Here is an 18,332-nt window from a genome sequence, read left to right on the forward strand (position 1 = left end):
GTTATTTAATGTCAATCAGACTGACCAGTGTTATTAATAATTGTGTGTGCTGTTGGATCTACCATATTCAGATTGTGTTTAGAATAGTAAAGATCCTGGAATTAAATCTGAGAAGAACAGGATTCACAGTGAGATTGGGTTTGTAGCATAAATTCTTGTTTTTAGTTGTATTAATCTACTGAAGAGTATAATATATTTCTTTACAACAAACAAGAAACAAAATTACTTCCCAGTTTATTAGTAGAGATGCTCCATGTACTAGAGCTGCATTTGTCCTCACTATTCATTGTGATAGATGCCATTGTCTTACCTTCGTCTTTACCCCGAACCTTAAGACGTTGCAAATACCTGGCTGTCCTGTCTGTCCAGCTGTCAGAGAGAACCCGCTCCCTCGCACCAGTCAAGTGTTTCCTCCTGAAAGTCATCCCAGACACGACAGTCATACAAAATACACAATCCGAAGCACAAAGGCTCCCCATGAACTTGGAAGTCAGTAGAGTTAAGCTGTCCTGTATCATTTTTTATTGCTACTGTAAATATTTGTATGTGAAGATAAAGTGAGTGAGGCTGGATGGTCTGGCTCAATTACTCCGTCGGTGTACGGTTGGCTCTGGGCTGGTACACTGATTGAGGGTGTGAGGTTTATTCTGCTGTCTCAAGATATCCACATCAAAGGGATATTTGTATGTATTTGTAAAAATGTGTTTATACACAAGTCTGGAATCGTTTCTATCCGAGATTCTTCAAAAGCTATTAGATAAATTGACTAAAAATCATTCAATAAAATTATTATTTTTCCATTTGTGCCGACCTGTTACAGAGAGACGAGCCCTCTGGAGATTGCAGCGTTGTGTGAGGGTTTCTGTCTTTATTAGATTTAACATATTTGCAGTATTAACAAAACCGTTTACAAGAGTGCACTATAGCACGTATCTAAATCTCATGGCAATGTCATTTATTGTCATAAGAATTTACAGACACTAGCAGTGCTGTTAGTAAATTATATTATCGGCACAGTGTTATTTGAATTTGGGGATTTTCAATGTGATTAATTCTCTTTTTGTTCAGTGTTGTTATTCCCAGAAGTCAGACATCATGCTTTTAAGCCGCACAGTTGTACTCATTCAGATCTGTTGCTGTGTATTTATATTCTGCCCAAACATTATATTCTGTGGTTATGACTCCTCACAATAATACCTTTTTGTGTTGTTGTTGCTCTTTAACAAACTATATTGTGTAGAAAGCGGCCAACACTACTGCTGTACTCAGAAAATGAAAGTAGACAATCTCTCTACTAATAAGGCCATTATTAAAAGGAAGTGACAAATTTACAAGCTTAAGACTCTCAACTGTCATGAGCGAGATTGAACTTCCTGAGATTTTTTAATGATATGAAATATACCTCAAAGTTTGTATTGTATAATTCACTTTTAGGTCTGCATTGATTTAACATCTGTAATTTTTGTGTTTCTTTTGACCTTGGAAAGCATTGGCAAGGTAGTATTCTTGTGTTTGTGACAGAACTTCTTGGTAGTGCTGAATCTTAACACAAAATACAGATGTGGAATTCAAAAGTGCATCATTAATGTGTCTAATTATTCTGTTAATGTTCCACTTATTGTCTTAGAGTTCAAACCTTATACAAGCGAATTTATGAAGAAATTTATATTCATGAGTTTAATAATGAAGTGCAATAAGAGATCAAAACATGAAACAAAGTGAATGAAATCAACAGATCAAGACAAAAGCAAGGTAGAAGAGAAGAATAGAAATATGAGGAAGATGGGTAGAGGAACAAGAGAGATTGTTAAAAATAGAAAGTCTGCCAGACTCAATTCCATTTTCTAATTGACCCATTTAAAATATATTTCAACTTCTCAAGGATAAGAACCACAATCTCAACCAATTAAGAGGGACAGTTAGATGGCGATCTCAAATTCAATAAAATAAAATGTCAAGTGAACAAAGACGCAAAAGCCAGCACATGTTATTGCAGTTTGTTGACCACGATGTCATGAAAGTGGTGCACCAACACCACCAATCCAAAGTCCTGGTTGTCAGATTACCACGCCCAATCAACTAAATGATCAATTCTCTCGTCTCAGTGAAAAAGAAAAGGAACTGGAACAAGCACGACACGGGGCAGAGCACAGACGTCAAACCGGTCCAAAATGGCAGCCAGGTGTTCATAAAGGAGCTGCGAAGTCGGACATTCCCCAGGTAGGATGTTTTCTCTGATATTTGTGCACTACTCTTAGTTATACCACAAAGGAAACTCGTTTATTTCTCCATACAAGTCGCAGATATTTCTTTGCTGCTGTATACTGGAAAAGTTTCACTCATGTAGGCCAGTGGATGAATTGTGGACTGTAAAATACATTTAAAAGCCTCTGGCAGATGCTTTTTTCCCTCCATTTTGAGATTTTTAGTCTTGTTTTGTTTATATTGGAAAAAGCGCTGATTTTATGAATGAGAGGAAGTGACATCAGACAGGCCCCCCCACACACACAGTTTTGCAGCGCTGACTAATTGTGCTCCCTGCTGTGCTACGTTTGAGTGATGTCACCTCATTTAGTAGTCAGTTTTCACTTACATTGACTTTATTAACTGAATATGAAAAACCTACATCTTCTGTATTTGAGCCTCGGTCCTGTTTTTGAAAGACATGGTGCAGAAACAGATTTAATATAATACAATGTGGATCACGTCCAATAAAAACATTGAATATCTATCTATCTATCTTCAATCTTTCTATATAAAATACATGCACTCAAGTACAATAGAAACTTTTTTTCTAGAAACAAACATCATTGCAGATTTATTTCATGGCATGATATGAGAGAAATATAATGGTGTCCTTATTTGATATTTCACTTCAAATTAAAATGTGTAAGTGGGGCGCCGTGTGCACAGACTTCCACACAGCTACCCCGAGTGGCACTGCAAAGGGATTTGAACTGATAACAACCTCTGTAAATAGACTCACTTATTAAAGACTTGTCAACAGCGGGATTTCCAAACTGTGTTACAAACCTGGGAGTGCTTGTCACCTGATGAAGTCACACACTACAACTGAGTAATCAAAGCATTCACACACACACAGCTATATTTGTTGTTATGCAATAACTAGAACAAAAGTCAGACATACAAAGTGAGTATAAAGAGTCTGAGGTGAAAAAGGATTTGCACGTAATATGGGTAGGTTTAAATAGTTGTATCTCTGTTCTGCTTTTTATTCTAATTCATATGCATGTGGTAACATATGGGTCAACTATCTATCATTCATGAACTATGCGTTTTCTTTATGTGATGGTTTGCCTCTTAATGAATCCACTAACCTGTTTAAATATACGTTTGTAACATGTTAAAACTATGTTTGAGAGGCTTTCTCTTCTCTTCTGGTATTTGTTTATTAGTTAGCTTTATTATCCTCGAAAGATATCAAGCCTATCAATTCATTCATAGAGTGGTAAATGATAAGGCGATAATGTACTTTCAAGCAAATTAAATTCTTAAGCTACACTAGTAAAATGATTCCAAAATGTAGTGTCATTTATTCAATTAATTAATTACTTTTTTTTTTTTTATTTACGGTCTCCTGTTTGGTGTTTCACTTTTACAGGCTGTCAAATAATTAACAATAATATGAAACAGTTTCTTGATGGTTTTTTTAGTAATAATAATAAAAAAAAGCCCCACAGACTTCACAGTTCACGACATGCTCAGTAGATGGTGCTCTCGCCCCAGTGTTAGCAGTGAACGCATGTGTTTCACAGCAATACGAGTTTGGTGCATCACACCATGCAGGCAGCGCTTTCAGTTGCTATCACCGTGGTCTCAGATGGAAAAAATATCTCAAATGAAAACTACATTAATTCTCCTCACTTTAAGAGATCCACATCTCCTCATCCACTCAACATGTTAATCGAGGGCCGAGCTTTTGTCAAAGAACTTTCTCCCTTTTGTTCAGAGAGGATTTATTCCATAAGTGACTGATAGTTTGAATGTTTGCTCCTCAACACAAAGTCTCACACTGCAGTTTTGTAAGCAATATGCTCATTCCCGTCGACGTGAATGTCTTCACCTCTGCAGCTCTGAGGATGTGGTCGTGAAAGTGACAGGATCTCAGCTGACCGTAGACTATTTGGAGGAGACGGGCTTCACAGAACCCATCCTGGTCCCGAAGAAGGATGGTCTGGGAATATTGATGCCAGCTCCGACTTTCTACGTCAGCGACGTCGAGAACTATGTTGGTGTGTATCTTACAGAGCAAAAGTCGGGATGTGCTGTTCAGGGCCAAACACGGCAACTTACTTTTAATGACACAGACGCTTAAAGGTTATAACTTATGTTTACACTTAAAATTGAATTAGTTAAACTGTAACACAATAGCATTTATACAAATACCAGAAACTTTTGTGTTGTTTTTTTACTCAGAAAGCAATAGAACAAGCTATCTTGTCTACTTCTATCTTTTGTCAGATCTGTGTTGAGTGAAACGGCGCCATCTGCCTGTGAAGAGTGATGGACACTTCTGTGTACCGATCATTCTTTCCATAAACTTTTCTTACACCTGCTATAATACAACAGAACTGTGCTATTCAATAATTAATTATATTAGTGTAAATATAAATAAATAACGGATGATAAAATGACTTGTGGACAGGAACAATATATACACTAAAACAAATCTGACTGCTCATTCCTGGTGAAGAACAAAAAAATTATATTGTATGATATATCTTTTGTAAATATATTTTTAAAATGTTGTATCAGGCTGTTGTTGTTTAGGTTTACTTGAGGGTTAAATGTTCAGATCTGCTTCCATGAAAAGTATGTTGCCAAACATCTTAGTGTTAAATAAAGATCTTATTCTCAGGATATTGGGGTTTTGCGTATTGACATGATTCTGATCCAGAAGTGACCGTCGCTGTCCTGTTTCCACCAGGTCCAGAGAGAGCCGTGGATGTCATCGATGTGACAAAACAGACCGATAGTAAGATGAAGCTCAAGGAATTCGTCGATTACTACTACAGCACGAACAGGAAGCGAGTTTTAAACTTGATCAACCTGGAGTTTTCAGACTCGAGGTGAGCAGATGCGATAAATGTAGTCGCAAGAAACCTAAAATGACTCCAATAGTGAACAGCAGCTGTAATTCAGTCATAGTAGAAACAACAGGAGAAATAACACTGCTGATGTTTGTTATGAAGGAAGTATTCATTAATTTAATAAAATCAGTATGTGGAAGATTTTGTTTGCAGGATAACTGATCGCTCTGTTGGTGTCTGCAAGTCATCAATTTCTTGTGCAAAGATAGCAAGTAATGACTCAATCAGTTCAATTACTTGCCTGTTTTAGCTGAATAATCTTAATACATGGTGGTACATATAATTCCGGGGCTGAAAAAACCTGATGAAGATCACACCGCGTAGTGATGAACCATGAAAAGGCAGAGTAAAAGAGTGTCTGACTCCTTTCTTGTGTTTCTTTATGATCTGAACAGGATGTCTACTATTGTAGAAAGTCCACAGATTGTCAGAAAACTATCCTGGGTGGAAAATTACTGGCCGGACGACGCGCTTCTGGGGAAACCCAAAGTGACAAAGTACTGCTTGATCTGCGTGAAGGACAGCTACACAGACTTCCACATAGAATCTGGGGGGGCCTCGTCCTGGTACCACGTTCTCAAAGTAAGCAGCTCGGCTTTTACCATTTCAGCTGCACACTGTGACTTCCCCTTCACTGAAAGTGTGTGTTCAGTGTTTTTACAAAATCCAGATTAGATGCAGCGCTTTGTGAGATAATTGCACATACATTTGTTGTTGTTGTTCAGTTATTCTCTTCTTCTGGTCCAATTTTTGTTAGTTTTAATTTTAATATAGCACTTCATTATTAGTCTTCACTTTTCATATATATCCACTTATTTAACATGTCCCTTCTTTTAAACAGGCAGAAATTATCTGTTTTTTTATTATTATTCAAGAATTTAGCAAAGTTCTTGTGTAAGTACTTTTGTTTGCCTACTTGAATCATAGAATGACATAAAAGAAAGAAACAAAGTTCATGGTAGTTTTTTGGTGTCAAGTCTGAAATGATTTAATATGTTGTTGTTGTAGAACATAACAAATCAAGAATTTGGAAAAGTGAATGTTATTCTATGAGAAAAGCAAATCGCAACCTTATGAAATATTCTGAAATAGCGAAAAACATCTTGTGTATTCAGACATATCAATGGCATAGTTTACGGTCTCTCAGTATAGTTACAGACATTGCAACGTGTTATAACTGGTGTGACTGAGAGCTCTTCATCTTAAGGTTTTATGCTTAATTAAGTACTGTGTGTTGGCCTAATGCCGTCACTTCAACACATGCAGAGTTCTTGAGATCGGCAGGTACTGGCCAACGTGTCCTGGTTTCAGTTCTGGCTTTGTTATTCCTCTTGTTCATTCTGCAAATGTCTGGCCCATACACCCAGTCCTGAATCAGCATGCATTGTGTTGCGTTCAGGGAGAGAAGATCTTCTTTCTGATCAAACCCACGTCGGCCAACATGTCCCTGTACGAACGCTGGCGGTCGTCGTCCAACCACTGTGAGATGTTCTTCGCTGACCAAGTAGACAAGTGTTACAAGTGCAGCCTGAAACAAGGACAGACGTTACTTATTCCTTCCGGTAAGGCACCATTCTTGATCTTGCTTTACCCTTGGGCACCTGAAGGTCAGTGGACGCCAGATGACTCAGATTGAGTTTCACTGGACCCTAGACCTTTCTCTTGACAGCTTTCAGAAGCCCACAGTCTCTTACATGTGAAACACATTAGATTTCTCTGGTCACCTACAGTTTTGACTGTATTAAATCAAAACAACGGCCGCATATCTTGTTTTGTGACTCACTGAACATTAACAGATTGCTAATAGGATTGTCAACATAATCTAAAATACTTTCCAAGGCAACAGCCAGCGAACTGACTGTAAGGCAGTGTTGCTAACTGGCACTGAAGATGGCGGCATTCGGCAAGATAAATATTTTAATAAGAACTGATTCATTTTTAACTTTTATGTCAATGCTTTACTTCATTAATAAGTGACATGTTTTCTTCGCTCAGCTGTATCATGTGTATTTCTTGGATGTTTGGATGTGGAATATAAAATGAGTAATGCCTCTTTTGCATTAGACTTAAATATGTGTGTATAATTAATTGCTTCGTACAGTGTTCTTCAACTTTTATAACTTCAGGCACTTTTGTCATTTGTTATTATTTTTATATAAAAATGGCAGGTGTCAATTTGTAAAACTTGTCCCATGTTCACTGTTTTTCTTCCCCCAGGTTGGATTTATGCAACACTGGCCCCAGTTGACTGTCTCGCCTTCTCCGGGCACTTTCTTCATAACCTGAGTGTAGAAATGCAGATGAGGTTTGAGATGTTCCTTAATACTATATATATGTTGCATAAATCACTGAGAGCAAAAGGGAAAGTACTAAAAAAGTTCCTACACATTTTTATTTTATTTCTTGAATCCCAAGACAAAGTAATAATTAATCCTAATTAATCCTCAAAACATTTAGCGAGCAATGTTCCATTGTGTGGCATGCAAGTAATGTGACCAAGTCTTATACTAGACGATGCTTTATTTTATTTTATTTTACCTGGCAAAGGTTATCTTAAACCATCACCCTATCCAGTCTCTGTGCACTTCAGTTCCTGTCAAAGTTAATGTGTTATTTAATTATTTAATAATAATTATTTAATAATTATTACTTATTATTTGGTTGTTTTCCAAGAGAGTGTGTATATATATATATATATATATATATATATATATATATATAATTAGCAAAGCACAAACTGCTTTTAAAATAGCAAATACCTAAGAATAGCAAATAGTTATGAAATACACACACAGGACATTCCTTTCTCTCTGGTGTTTTAACCTGGAAGGAGATAAACTCCTCCAATCACACTGAAGAAACCCCTGGAGTCAAATACATTGAAACTTGCCACACAAAACCGAAATGAACTTTTCCACTTTTGGAAAAGAATAAGAAATCATGTAAATATTGCGTTTTTTTAACGGCTCAAAACGTCTGTGTTGTTTATCTGAAGGAATCTGGCCCTGCCTTTGTGAAAATCACTGATTGCAGATTTTCATTGTGTGTTGTTTCAATCGGTGATGTCTGCAGCTCATTATTTGAAGGCACACTTTGTTTTGTATCACAGAGCATATGAAGTGGAAAAACGACTGAAAATTGGCAGCCTTACCCAGTTTCCAAACTTTGAAACTGCGTGCTGGTATGTGGGCAGGCATCTGCTGGAGAGATTTAAAGGTAAATGTGAAAACAAGCATCGCTAGCATTTTTACCGAAGAGCCTCCCTTGGTCTCGCTCTTCGCTGAATGTGTGGTGGCGGAGAAGCCTTGTGAATCAGCCTTCAGGATTGTAAAGTACTGTGAATCACATTTAATTGACTTGCCATCTTCTTGTTAGGACCTGTTCCCAGTTAATTAACAAGGAAAGAAATATAGGATTTCCCTGCCCTGGGCTTAACTGTAACTTCCTGATCATTTTCTGTGTATGTGTTCCCGGCTTAAAGCTGTGGGCTTCATGGAGAGCCAGTCTCTGATTGTCAAATATCGTTGAAGTCATTAACTCGTAAGCTCAGAAATACCCGTGATTAGTTTTAGAAGGATTTGCCGCAGCTGAAATCACTTGCTCCATTGCAAACCGATGTCTGGACCCTTATACTCTCACTGCCTGGCCCAGTGTGTGTATTTGTGTTTGGATTAGTTATGGTTTTATTGTCCTTGCACCATTTCATCAGCATGCAGTTAAACTCACACAGCCTATGTGAATGACTTTAAACTGCACCTCTGATCTGAAAGTGTCTGATAATCTGAAGAAGAATAAATGTAATCAATCACGGCCCCCTCTCAGCTGTGGTAGTGATGTATTTAAAGGTCTGGCTTTTGTACCTGCCGTTTGGCTAACAGTCTAGCTTGCCCATCGGCACAGAAACACCAGCTGGGCGGCATGGCTTTAAACCTGTAATAGATATTTAGGACAGCCTTAAGCCATTGCTGGGTTGCTAAAGGCCGCCCACGTGACACTGCCTTCCTGTGTCTCTATATGTTATTAATTTAACTGCAATATGGAACATATTTCCTGTTGTGGCTGTATATCCAGTCATAATGTAATTGATGCTAAACGATGCTTTACAGAAATGTAAGAGTCCAAGGAAAGTGATGGAGGTTCCTGATTTGTGTGTTTATATATTATGTATGTAGAAGATTAATCAGACTTCAGCTCTCGCAGAGAATACTCAGTTATTAAGCCTTTTGGTTGTTATATTAAAACTTCAGATGTGCACATATTACATGACACAGACTTTTGTAGATTTTGGATTTGCAGCATTTTTACATGTTGTATAGTAAAACGCTTTTCTAATTTTAGTCCCCATTAGATAGTGTAGAAGAACACTTTTGTTTCAGTAAAGAAACAAAAAGAAGTTGTGATGTTTTATATTACATTTTCCTTTCATTCTTGGAGCAGATCTGTCTCCAGTGTAGATTTGTTGTGTGCTGTTTCTCAGTGCCGTTCCACTTCCAAGGATTTACAGGTCCATTCGTGTCAAACGGCATCTCTGATCTTGTGCGTCTGGTTTCATATGTACAAGACCAGTCTTTTCTTATTCTCAGGAGTGCGATTTCTGGGAACACACACCGCCTCTAATGAACTCTCTTTCCTGTAGGTTTACACAAAGCTGGGAAACAGCCGGCTCCTCATTTGGTGCATGGTGCCAAAATCCTCAACGGGGCTTTCAGATCATGGACCAAAAAACAGGTATGTCATATTTTTGTAACTCTGCGTTCACCCAACATTTAGGCCGACTATTATAGGAAACGGAAACCATGCATGTATATACTTTTCCCAGTGAATATTTATTTTCTGCTTCGCTCCGGTGATGCATTTATATTTCTTAGCAGACGCCCTTATCCAGGGTGACTTGCAATTGTTACAATATCATTATTTTTACATACAATTACCCATTTATACAGATGGGTTTGTACTGGAGCATTCTGGGTAAAGCACCTTGTTCAAGGGTACAACAGCAGTGTCCCCCACCTGGGATTAACCCTCCGCTACGAAGTCTAGAGTCCCTACCCAGAAAAGAGAGCACTGGTCGATTCACCTCCAAGAAACAGACGATGCCCAAACTTCCAAAACAAACTAGTATTTTATGACCATTAGCAGAGGTTGTGTTTTAGCCTCACATCTCTTGTATCAATGGCTATATTTAGTGAGCACAATATATGACATTAGCTGATGCTGTTAGATGCTCTAACCTTCTCTTACCGTCTCCTGATACAACGTGCTTGTGTGGAAGTGGACGGAGACGTGACGTTCTGACCCAAAACGTTTTTCTTTTTCGATTCTGACACAGGCTCTTCTGGAACATGAGGATGAGCTCCCGGAAAACATGAAACCAGCACAACTGATTAAAGACCTTGCCAAAGAGATCAGGATTTCAGAGGTGGGATGTTGTTCCTCTTGCGTCACGTAGCGTCCACGCACATGCACTGTCCAAAGCCAAGAGACGCAGCGCCCTATTAACAAAGCATTCGCATCTGCTGGTGAAGCTAGTTTAAGGACCTATTATCAGTTTCTGAAAATCATGAATTTGAATGTTTTAAAGTCTTCGAAAACAAATTTGTTCACATAACACACCAGTCAATCAAGCTTTGTCAACAGGGCTTGCATTGAGGAAGATACCTTGTTCTGTTTCTGACCTGCAAACTGAGATTAGAAACAAAATGGAAACCACTTTCCCAGTATTATACTAAGAATGACGGTGTTTTCTTTCTAGTTTCTGACTATTTGCATTGTGAATGTTGTGGCTTCTGATTTCGCATTGTCAACCACCGTTTCATGCTTCTAGGCCAGGTGCCATTTCACAGTGAAAGAAATCTGTTTAATGTGTTACTATATATATTGTCAAAAGACTGCAGCAGATGAATGTAAAGCTGAAAATTGATTTTTAAAGACTGATCAGTGCCTTTAAAAATGCACTTCTTTCTCAGTTGAATTATAATAATAAAACACTTCAGTGTAGTCTTTGTAGTGAGCGATAGTTTGCCAATATTGAATTTCAGTGTGCTCGGTTTTAGTCTTCTTAGAAATACCCATGACAATATTTGATGTACACCGTTCCCAAATAAAAACAGTACAGTCAGTATGAATGAATAAGACGTGATAAAGTATGTGCCGTCAATTTTTTTTCCAAATACACCAATCAGCCATAACATTATGACCACTGACAGGTGAAGTGAATAACACTGATAATCTCGTTATCATGGCACCTGTCAGTGGGTGGGATATATTAGGCAGCAAGTGAACATTTTGTCCTCAAAGTTGATGTGTTAGAAGCAGGAAAAATGGGCAGCGTAAGGATCTGAGCGACTTTGACAAGGGCCACATTGTGATGGCTAGACGACTGGGTCAGAGCATCTCCAAAACTGCAGCTCTTGTTGGGTGTTCCCGGTCTGCAGTGGTCAGTACCGATCAAAAGTGGTCCAAGGAAGGAAAAGCGGTGAACCGGCGACAGGGTCATGGGCAGCCAAGGCTCACTGATGCACGTGGGGAGCGAAGGCTGGCCCATGTGGTCCGATCCAACAGACGAGCTACTGTAGCTCAAATTGCTGAAAAAGTGAATGCTGGTTCTGATAGAAAGGTGTCAGAAGACACAGTGCGTCGCAGTTTGTTGCGTATGGGGCTGCGTAGCCGCAGACCAGTCAGGGTGCCCATGCTCTGACCCCTGTCCACTACCGAAAGCGCCTACAATGGGCACGTGAGCATCAGAACTGGACCACGGAGCAATGGAAGAAGGTGGCCTAATCTGAGGAATCATGAGTTCAAGGTGTTGACTTGGCCTCCAAATTCCCCAGATCTCAATTCAATCGAGTATCTGTGGGATGTGCTGGACAAACAAGTCCGATCCATGGAGGCCCCACATCACAACTTACAGGACTTAAAGGATCTGCTGCTAATGTCTTGGTGCCAGATACCACAGCACACCTTCAGAGGTCTAGTGGAGTCCATGCCTCGACGGGTCAGGGCTGTTTTGGTGGCAAAAGGGGGACCTTCACAATATTAGCCAGGTGGTCATAATGTTATGGGTGATCGTTGTATACTTCCACTGGAAACAAATATTAGGTTTTTTTTCTATAATAATCTGAGGGCTGCGCTGTTACTGTAAGACACCTTCATTTCATGCATATCTGCCCTATACCATAATGGCACTTCCTTAATCTTGCAATGACCGTGCACAGTATGTGTACAGTATGTACCGTCACTGACGGGTGACTTCCTGCTCTGAACATTTGACCAGGACCTAGCACAGCACTGATAGCAGGCATGGATTCCATGGTGTGTGTTTGTGAAGAGTACAGTTAGTGAGCAGAAGCCTTTGCCTGACCATTGTCTGGGCGATTCTAACGGCAGCAGGACTTTCGTTTTCTGTATCATACTAGGAAAGTGGAGGTTCCCTTTTAAAGAAAGCACCACGCTGTGCATCATTTGCCCTCCAAGGTGGTTTGCTGGACCACTCAGCGTGGATCAACAAAGCACCAAGAACACAGCTAGCAGGCACAACCCAGTGAGTTTACCACTCTTACCACTCTTTACTGCATGCGTTGGGTGTGCCATATCATATGATTGCTGGTGTAGTTTGATACGCAGGGTGAACACAGTCTGCATTATGTACAGCTGCACACGGTGAAATCGGCTCCTTCGAGTTACCGAGATTTAGTCGTACACTCGAGCCGTTATGTGCTATTTATATTATATATACATCCACTGGGTCCATCAAGGCACGGTACGACCTCAACGTTTGTCTTTTGTTTGATGTTGTCATTTCCTCCTGCTATGTGACTGAAGGCAAGGTTAAATTGCAGTAGAGATCGAACGGATAATACATTGCAACTGCCTCTTTCATGGCATCCCAATTCCCCCTTTGTGTCTTCAGTTTCATCTACGAAATGTGTATGTATTATTGTGATCAAAAAGGAAGCCAGGCCTTCTGTGTGTTACTGTTGTATATGATTATATGATTAGCGTACTAGTCTGCCCTGGGCGTGCAATCACTGGACACTTATTGTACTAGACATCTGCAAGCTTGTGTGTACGATCACAAAAAAAGAAGGAAAACATGACACTTTACAAGAAAAACTTGAAACTGTCCTCTATTGCTTCCCTGTTCTGTGTGGGTTTCTTTGATCCTTAAGGAGCTCACTGGCGGCTTGACATGAGTCCCTGGTTTCTTGCAGAATGCATCAAAAGCCATCAAAGTGGAGCCAAGTGCCAACGTGCCCGTGGAGGAGCCGCCCCCCGCCGTGGAGCCCGAGGAGCCGGTGTCGCCCGTGCACATCCCCTCGCCTCCGAGAGAGAAACCCACAAGGAAAAAAGCTCCCAAGGCTCCCAAGACGCCCAAACCCCCGAAGACGCCCAAAGTGAAGGAAGGCGGAAAAAAGAAAGGGAAGAAGTCAAAGGAGAGCCCAGCTCCCCACACAGAGCCCAGTCTTGATGTCCTGGAGTCGCACACGAAGGAGACCTTGATGAAAGTGGAGCCGCCTAAGAAAGGGAAGGTTTGTAGACCACTCTCAACTTATTTGTTTATCATACCCCTCAAGGGTTGAATAGATTTGCACGCCTTTAAAACTCGCACGTTAATAGATTACAAGCTACTTATAATTCCAGCCCCAGATCTGAACACAACAATACATTCCTAAAAAGTATTACAACAACAAAACATGACATTGTTTTCTTGCAGTTTCCGAGCTTTAGGAACCTGTGGTGATGTGTTTATTTTGAATTTCCAAACAAACAGGCGAAGAACGCGTCGAGTGCGCCCGAGAAAGAGGTTTTGAGTAAGCAGAACGATGTGGATAAGTTTGAGATCCGAGAACAGAACAAGAGTAAAACAGAAGCGAAATGGAAATACAAGGTACAGCAAATGTTCCAGTGATGTGTTATTCCCCGCATAACGGTTATAAAATGGTTTCATGTTTAATGAATGCCAAGGCCGAGACTCCACAGGCAAGAGAGTCATTCGCTGAATGCTCGATTTGAAAGCAACTGCAGATTTGAAAGTTTGAAAAATAGCACGAGATTAGTTCCAGGAGAAATTGATTTCCCAATTTTGAATGTCAAGAACCTCCGCCCGTACTTTCTGCTTTTAGTTCATTTCCGTAAATAAAATGCAGCGTTTAACTAATATTATTATACTGTATGCTGTGAACTACATTCCGAATAAGTGTTTACATATGCCTTTCCGTACCAAATGGTTGTTTTGTCATTATCACTGAATAACAAGGATTGGAATTAGTAGGAGAGCTTACTTTTGGGGAACGGAAGACATTAGAAGGATTAAGTTTCATGGAAAATTATATGCCAAACTGTCCTGGAATGTTTGTAGTTCCTCCAAATATCCTCGTCCAAGCTTTTTACCAGATTCCCAAACGTTAGCAGATGGACGAGAAGCTCAGTCAAACATTCGGATAGGTCAGCAGAGACCAGCTTTTTTGAAATCTTATCTTTTTTTTTTCCCCTAAATCACAGCATAAATTAGTACAATCTCCCCTGCCAGAATAAACAGTTTTGTCTCTCTGTGTGAAAATCATCTAAGTGTTTCTGTTTTTTTGTGTAAAATACTTTTAACAAACCACATGGAAGGGGAGAAAGTTCTGGCTGTATCGGCTGAACTTTTGTACACGAAAACGGCACAATAACATTTTGAGAGCTGACTTTATTCATCGAATTTCTGACGGGCAACACTGTACACTGGCACACTATTTCTACAGGAAATACCAGAGCCAAATGTTTAAGACTGAACTATAAAAAGTGCAACAGACACCATTTTAAAACAGCTTAAGACTATTGATGTGAAATGGGTAACTTTTAAATGGTTTGGCTCTGGTGCATTTGATGTGGAGGAGAGAACATATAAAAGTAAACTTCCCCATCTAAATATAACCGAGTTAATCAGTACCATTGTTGATCAAAACCTGTGTGTTGTATTTAGCACGACATCAATACATGTTAATAATAATCTTTGTCTTTTCTGAACAGAACAGCAAACCCGATTCCTTGCTAAAAATGGAAGAAGAACAGAAATTTGAGAAGACGCCACTATCGGGAAATAAAGACAATAAATTTGCCTTTTCGTTTTCTAACAAGAAACTATTGAGGTAAATACATGCATTTGCACTCTTTTAATGTGCCGCTCCAAGTGATACAAAACAGAATTGATACATCACAGACCAGAAAAAACAAACAAACAAGAACTGTCTCTGGCTCTATCCCTCAATCTCTACCATTTAGTTCATTTGTCTCTGAATAGAAAAAAGGCTCTGCCACTCAAAGATATAAAGCAGGACCACAGCTGCGAGAGATCATGCCAATTCCTCTGACATTCTTTGTAGTTTGAAACATTCTCCATGAGTTATTTATAAAAAGTATTTTCTTTTAAAATATGTTATGTGTCTTAGCCTTCTTAGGAGGCAGGATTATTTAAGTATTTATTTTAATGTGGTTTCCTCTCAGCTCTAAAGGGCTCAAACCCCAGACGAATTCAAGTGTATTTGGATCATTACAAAACTTCAAAGAAGACAAAGCCAAGCCGGTCCGGGACGAATACGAATACGTCTCGGATGAAGGAGAGCTGAAAATTGACGAGTTTCCAATAAGGAGGAAAAAGAACGCGGCAAAAAGAGACCTATCTTGTGAGTTGTAGCATTTTCTCTCCAATATATATAGAGAGAGTGGGAATGTTTTATCCAGTTAAATGTCATTTAATGTTTTCTTTCAGAATTCTGGTTGAATGTTTATGAAGAAATAACGGCAAATATTTATTTAAAAATGATACATTATTCTGAATCGTAGGATCTGATCCAAAGACAATGATTTGTTCTTACTCTGTCTTTTTCAGTTTTATCAGACATTAAAGAGCCTATTCAACCGGCTAAGAAACCAAAGCTTCCACCTACAGTTGCCAAGGTATATACAATCTTGTTTTTCTACATTTAAGAGCACCACTATTAATAATGTGATTCCAATCTGCTGTTTCTGATGAGCTGCATGTCTTCCTTAAGGCTGGTGTCAAATTAATTTGAGCTATTAATTGATGTAGATTTGATTTCAAATTACCATTGCCAACAACATTTTCATTGTAAGGAAATTTACTTTCACATCCCTTCAATTTTCTGAACATGGATATATTAAGGACAAATATTGCTCTAAGCAAATTTAAGTTTTTTTTTACAAAGGTTCCATATGTATGCATCTCAAAATCTAGAAAACTCTTGAAACTAGCACAGAACAAACCTTCATTATGGGCCCTAAGCCAGGCCTAAATGTCTACTGAATTCAGTTGACCTCTTACAGCTTCAATTAATACAAATTTCTAGCTCTACGAGAGTGTGAGCAAATACAGCTCACTCCCCCAGAAAGGGACAGACTTAAATCAACATGCAGTGCTATCGGAGGGATGAAAAAAATACACACACATGGATTCCCAATAGCTCAAAGATCAAAGCCTCTGCTCAGAACTCAGATTAAGCTACGGAGTCCAAAGAACATGGATTAGAGTCTGGATGATGTCATAGACTGTGTGATGGACTGTGATTTTCCAGGAAGCACCGCGTGATTGGTTGAATGTTGCTGGGTTTGACTCGACTCCAGTCGTCTTTCACTCGACACCCTCACCTGTTCCTTACTGCGTGCCTTACTGGTATACAGTGAGGGAAAAAAGTATTTGATCCCCTGCTGATTTTGTACGTTTGCTCACTGACAAAGAAATGATCAGTCTATAATTTTAATGGTAGGTTAATTTTAACAGTGAGAGACAGAATAACAACAAAAAAATCCAGAAAAACGCATTTCAAAAAAGTTATGAATTGATTTGCATGTTAATAAGGAAATAAGTATTTGACCCCTTCGACTTAGTACTTGGTGGCAAAACCCTTGTTGGCAATCACAGAGGTCAGACGTTTCTTGTAGTTGGCCACCAGGTTTGCACACATCTCAGGAGGGATTTTGTCCCACTCCTCTTTGCAGATCCTCTCCAAGTCATCAAGGTTTCGAGGCTGACGTTTGGCAACTCGAACCTTCAGCTCCCTCCACAGATTTTCTATGGGATTAAGGTCTGGAGACTGGCTAGGCCACTCCAGGACCTTAATGTGCTTCTTCTTGAGCCACTCCATTGTTGCCTTGGCTGTGTGTTTTGGGTCATTGTCATGCTGGAATACCCATCCACGACCCATTTTCAATGCCCTGGCTGAGGGAAGGAGGTTCTCACCCAAGATTTGACGGTACATGGACCCGTTCATCGTCCCTTTGATGCGGTGCAGTTGTCCTGTCCCATTAGCAGAAAACCCCCCCCAAAGCATAATGTTTCCACCTCCATGTTTGACGGTGGGGATGGTGTTCTTGGGGTCATTCCTCCTCCTCCAAACATGGTGAGTTGAATTGATGCCAAAGAGCTCGATTGTGGTCTCATCTGACCACAACACTTTCACCCAGTTCTCCTCTGAATCATTCAGATGTTCATTGGCAAACTTCAGACAGGCCTGTACATGTGCTTTCTTGAGCAAGAGGACCTTGCGGGCACTGCAGGATTTCAGTCCTTCACGGCGTAGTGTGTTACCAATTGTTTTCTTGGTGACTATGGTCCCAGCTGCCTTGAGATCATTAACAAGATCCTCCCGTGTAGTTCTGGGCTGATTCCTCACCGTTCTCATGATCATTGAAACTCCACGAGCTGAGATCTTGCATGGACCCCCAGACCGAGGGAGACTGACAGTTATTTTGTGTTTCTTCCATTTGTGAATAATCGCACCAACTGTTGTCACCTTCTCACCAAGCTGCTTGGCGATGGTCTTGTAGCCCATTCCAGCCTTGTGTAGGTCTACAATCTTGTCCCTGACATCCTTGGACAGCTCTTTGGTCTTGGCCATGGTGGAGAGTTTGGAATCTGATTGATTGATTGCTTCTGTGGACAGGTGTCTTTTATACAGGTAACGAGCTGAGATTAGGAGCACTCCCTTTAAGAGAGTGCTCCTAATCTCAGCTTGTTACCTGTATAAAAGACACCTGGTAGCCAGAAATCTTGCTGATTGATAGAGGATCAAATACTTATTTCCCTCATTAACATGCAAATCAATTTATAACTTTTTTGAAATGCGTTTTTCTGGATTGTTTTGCTGTTATTCTGTCTCTCACTGTTAAAATACACCTACCATTAAAATTATAGACTGATCATTTCTTTGTCAGTGAGCAAAC

General features: G+C 39.7%; 1 protein-coding gene across 3 annotated transcripts in view; it reads left to right on the plus strand.

The window, feature by feature from the left end:
* Positions 1-18,332, plus strand: part of phf2 (PHD finger protein 2) — a 40,492-nt gene that overhangs the window by 13,666 nt on the left and 8,494 nt on the right. For 2 of the 3 annotated variants that reach the window (XM_066697772.1, XM_066697771.1), the window contains exons 3-16: positions 2,106-2,220; positions 4,093-4,253; positions 4,949-5,090; positions 5,507-5,693; positions 6,511-6,673; positions 7,329-7,416; positions 8,221-8,327; positions 9,748-9,839; positions 10,441-10,530; positions 13,322-13,639; positions 13,882-13,998; positions 15,123-15,241; positions 15,597-15,775; positions 15,982-16,049. In XM_066697772.1, coding sequence (XP_066553869.1) covers positions 2,106-2,220; positions 4,093-4,253; positions 4,949-5,090; positions 5,507-5,693; positions 6,511-6,673; positions 7,329-7,416; positions 8,221-8,327; positions 9,748-9,839; positions 10,441-10,530; positions 13,322-13,639; positions 13,882-13,998; positions 15,123-15,241; positions 15,597-15,775; positions 15,982-16,049 — 1,946 coding nt within the window. The remainder of the gene's footprint in view (positions 1-2,105; positions 2,221-4,092; positions 4,254-4,948; positions 5,091-5,506; positions 5,694-6,510; positions 6,674-7,328; positions 7,417-8,220; positions 8,328-9,747; positions 9,840-10,440; positions 10,531-13,321; positions 13,640-13,881; positions 13,999-15,122; positions 15,242-15,596; positions 15,776-15,981; positions 16,050-18,332) is intronic. The other variant, XM_066697773.1, reaches the window with a different exon arrangement.

This window comes from Amia ocellicauda, chromosome 3 (assembly GCF_036373705.1).
Source record: "Amia ocellicauda isolate fAmiCal2 chromosome 3, fAmiCal2.hap1, whole genome shotgun sequence".
Classification (NCBI taxonomy): Eukaryota; Metazoa; Chordata; class Actinopteri; order Amiiformes; family Amiidae; genus Amia; species Amia ocellicauda.